Genomic DNA, 4,250 nt, shown 5'->3' on the forward strand with positions numbered 1-4,250 from the left:
TTAATTCAGTTTTAGTGTTCAGTTTTTTATCACTTTCAATTCAAAAAATTAGTGGAAATTATTGTAATCATTCCATAAGTTTTAAGCATTCAGCAATTAAGATTGCATTCGACTGCATTTCTTCTCTGTTTTCTTTGATTATTTCAATATTTGCCAGATCCAAATCTAACATTTGGTATCAGAGCTTTCAAGTTCTGACCCGTTTGTATACCAAAGTTTTTCGATTCAACCCGATGTCGATTGTTACCAATCCTAATCCCTCAAAAGAAAACTCAGTTTCGTTTCAGTGCCCGATCCTTACTCCTACGAATTATAACACTTGGTCGATAAAGATGGAAGCAATCATGGACGCCCACGGGTTGTGGGAAGCCATCGAGCCACCAACCGACGTGGCCGTAGACGAGAAGAAGTCGAAACAGGCTCGTGCTTTTATCTTTCAATCGATCCCGGAAGAAATCTTGTCGCAAGCTGCGAAGAAGAAGACGGCCAAGGAGGTCTGGGATTCGTTGAAGTCCCGATACGTAGGTGCTGAACTGGTCGAGAAGGCTCGGTTACGGATCTTGAAAAGTGAGTTTGAAGCTCTACAGATGAAGGACGGCGAGACCGTTGACGATTATGCCGGAAAGCTATCCGGAATGGTCTCTAAATACAACAGTGTAGGGGCAGAATTGGATGATGAAGAATTGGTCCGTAAATTGTTTGACACAGTCCCGGAGAGATTTATAAACTTGGTGGCTTCGATTGAGCAAAGCTTGGATGTTGAGTCTATGCCATTCGAAGAAGGTATTGCGCATCTGAAAGCGTACGAGGATAGAGTGAAGCTCCGCCAATCACATCGAGCGACTGAAAACAGCTTGTTGTTCTCTAAAACAGAATCTCAGACGAGTTCTAAAGGGCATGGAAAGGGTCAACAGTTTACGAACCAGAGATCGGGGGGTCGAGGCAAGGCTGACCGGGGTGGTCGGTGTAACACTCCGTGTTACGAAAGTCAAATTCAAAGTCAAGATTGAAGTCAAAGGAAGAAAAGATTGCTAATTGCGATCTGTCACTCCTTGCTCAACTACTGTTTTGACTTCTTTGACTTGTGTATTCCACCATGTATACTAATTTTGATAAGTGAAAATTCTTAATCTTGTAGCTGTGTATAACTTCAAGAATTAAAGTTTATTTGTATGAGTTTTATATATTAGAGTTAATGAAATATTTTGATTCATGCTCGTGCATGTTTTTGGGTGACGGGGATTCAGTAGTTATATATCATGTTAGATGAAAGACACATGTTTCTCACATAACCACGGGCCTGCGTGTAAAACCGAAAAAAAAAATAACTAAGTCGATCTCTGACTCGCACGTTGCGACAGACATATCAAATGGGGAAAAATAGACGCGCTGCGACGGCCATGTCAAACAGGAAAAAAATAGATGAAAAAACGTTGAACCCCACACGCACGTTGCGGCGTGTTAAGTCAGAAATTTAGAACGACACGTTAAACGGAGAACTTATGAAAGATGAAAAATACATAAGAGACTAAAGTTGAAAATAAAAAAAAGTGTTGAGATTAAATTGTAAAAGATGAAAAGCTTTGGGTTGAAAGTAAAAAAAAAATTAAAGGGGTGAAATTGCAAAAGATGAAAATTTTTGAATTAGAAGTGGAAAATCAAATTAATCAAAGGGGTTAAAATAACAAAGATTGAAACTTTAGACTTAAATTGCCAAAGATTGAAACTTTAGAGTTAAAAAAGAAATCAATTAAACAAAAGAGATAAATAGATTTAGTTAAATTGATGTTTAATATTAGTATTATTATTAAATTATTTGGTGAGAAATTACCAGAGAATGACACGTGTCAAAAAAGGATTTTTGTTTATTAGTATATATATATATATAGGGTAGGGTTCATGCGAGAACCACCTTTATTGCGAGAACCGCGAGAACCAATGTGAACATGGGGCAATTTTGTAAATAACAAAAAACTTTTAAAAAACTCGGTTACCTGATTCCATTTACAATTGGACTTCAGTCATAAATTAAAGCACATTTAATAAAAACTTTCACGTCCACTCTCTCCAAAAACTCTGATTAGATCCAGATCTCTCAACATTTCTAAACCTTCAAGCTGAATCTCTCAACAATACTCAACAGTTCGTCCCTAAATCTCTCAACAATACTCAACAGTTCGTCGATTACACCATCGTCTCGAATACATCATCACTTCACCATCATCAGTTCACCATATAGAAGCAGTTCACCATATAGAAGCATCGAAGCATCTGGATCGAGATTTTATATCAGATTTGAGATTTTACCTGCAGATAGTCATATAATCGAGGTTAGTTCCCAAAGTTCGTCCAAAGTCAGTCGTATAATATATATTAGGAACATAATCATCGATATCCATTCGTAATTAGGGCAAGGTGATTATAAGCATTGTGGATTTTTAATCTGTTCGTAATTAGGGCAATGTGATTATAAATATAGATGATTTAATGAGTGTGTCATAGTGAATTTGAGCAAATAAAGTTAATAATATCATTCATGTGCATAGTGAATTTGAGCAAATTTGTTTAGGATACGTGTAGATGATTTTGTGTAATTAGTATATGTTGTTGTTGTTGTTGTTTTAGGTAAAGCACATGTGCATAGTGAACTTGAGCAGTTTTCTGTAAGATACGTGATTACTTTAATATGATGGTGTTATTGTTTCATGCGATGCACATGTGCATAGCAAACATGAACCATTTTGTTTAATATACGTGTTTATGATTATTTAGTGTAATTAGATTATGTTAATGTTGTTGTTTAAAGTGATGCATATGTGCATATTGAATTTGAGCCTATAACATTGAACTTTACATATGGATTGATTTTAAATATCATTATTAGAATATGTGATGCACATGTGCATAGTGATTCAAAAGTGCATAATGACCATGACATGTGACGCACATGTGCATGTTGATGAACAAAGTGTATATAGATGCACAAATGCATATCGTTTACGATGATGAAAAAAGGTGTTTAATGCACATACTAATAGAAATTGCATGTTTGGTTATATTATGTTTCAACTATTATCGTAGGTAAAAAGCTAGAAAAAAACGAAGAAAATAACATTTGTGTTGAGATATAATGACGAAGGGGCAACAAAACTACCGGATGATAAGGAAGGTGAATACAAAAGTGTTAAACGAAAAGCCAAAAAAGGTTGGTTATTAGTCAATGATGTTGTTGGTAGTATATGCACACGTGCATCAAATTGTTACTTTCATTTTAAACGATGTTGTTTGATGTAATGTGCAGTTATTGCAGGAGAAATAAATACAAGGAATAGGAATAGGACAAGTAAAAAGCACAATGTTGTTTGATTTGTTGAGTGTTAGGGTCTTTTATTGAAGCAAACCTGTTGATAAGGTCCATCATGTTAATGCACATGTGCATAGCTTTACACATATGCATATCTTGCCAGATTAGTTTAATAAGGTCAATCATATTGATGCATATGTGTATAATTACGCACATGTGAATAATTTGCTATAATAAGTTAATAATGTCATGTAGTTTGCCATAATATGTTAACAATGTCATTTATAATGATGGACATGTGCATAGTTTGACAGAATAGATTTGTTACTAATTAATGTTAAATATGATTGGTCGTAGTAATACGAAATTTGATTTGGTAAGGGTTAGTTTTTTACTGAAGCAAACCCACTTATTAGGTCAGTCATGTTATTGCACATGTGCATATTTATGCACATATGCATATTTTGTCAGATTAAGTTAATATGATTGTATTATGGCATATGCACAAGTGCATTATTACTTTAAAACATATACATTGTACATATTGTTTGTAAAATGTTTATTGCACATGTTCATACATGAAACAATTGATGTACTATATGTAATGTATGCAGGAAAAAATATATTCAAAACTGCTCATGGATTGACAACAAGGACATATTTGATAAATAGGTTGACATCTCGGAAAATGATAGACTAAGAGGCGTTGAAACAGGAGGAGTGTTGGAAGATGCTTAGTAAATGGAAAGACGAGCAGAAGGTGTGAGGTTGTGAACTAATGCAAATGTTATGTGTAGGTAGTTTGTGGACATGGAATACAAAAGATAATGTTTGTTAATATATGATGTATTATGTTGTTTGGTAGAGAAAATTTTGGTACTACACATGTGCAAAGATTGATATAGCATACATATTCGTATTTTAGTATTGTATAATGTATTACAAT

The 4,250-nt window shown here is 34.4% G+C and overlaps 1 protein-coding gene across 1 annotated transcript; it reads left to right on the forward strand.

Annotated features, from left to right (window-relative positions):
* Positions 1 to 332: 332 nt before the first annotated feature.
* On the forward strand, positions 333 to 1,161 carry LOC110876109. The gene is made up of 2 exons (XM_022124287.1): positions 333 to 960; positions 1,139 to 1,161. Exons 1-2 carry the CDS (start codon positions 333 to 335, stop codon positions 1,159 to 1,161), a joined length of 651 nt encoding a protein of 216 aa, XP_021979979.1.
* Positions 1,162 to 4,250: the final 3,089 nt, after the last annotated feature.

Source organism: Helianthus annuus, chromosome 9 (genome assembly GCF_002127325.2).
Source record: "Helianthus annuus cultivar XRQ/B chromosome 9, HanXRQr2.0-SUNRISE, whole genome shotgun sequence".
Classification (NCBI taxonomy): domain Eukaryota; kingdom Viridiplantae; phylum Streptophyta; class Magnoliopsida; order Asterales; family Asteraceae; genus Helianthus; species Helianthus annuus.

Coding starts and splice junctions, on each gene's coding strand:
- LOC110876109 (XM_022124287.1), top strand. CDS start 333: ATGGAAGCAATCATGGACGCCCACGGGTTGTGGGAAGCCATCGAGCCA. Junction 961..1,138: donor AGGCAAGGCTGACCGGGGTG/GTCGGTGTAACA, acceptor TTAATCTTGTAG/CTGTGTATAACTTCAAGAAT.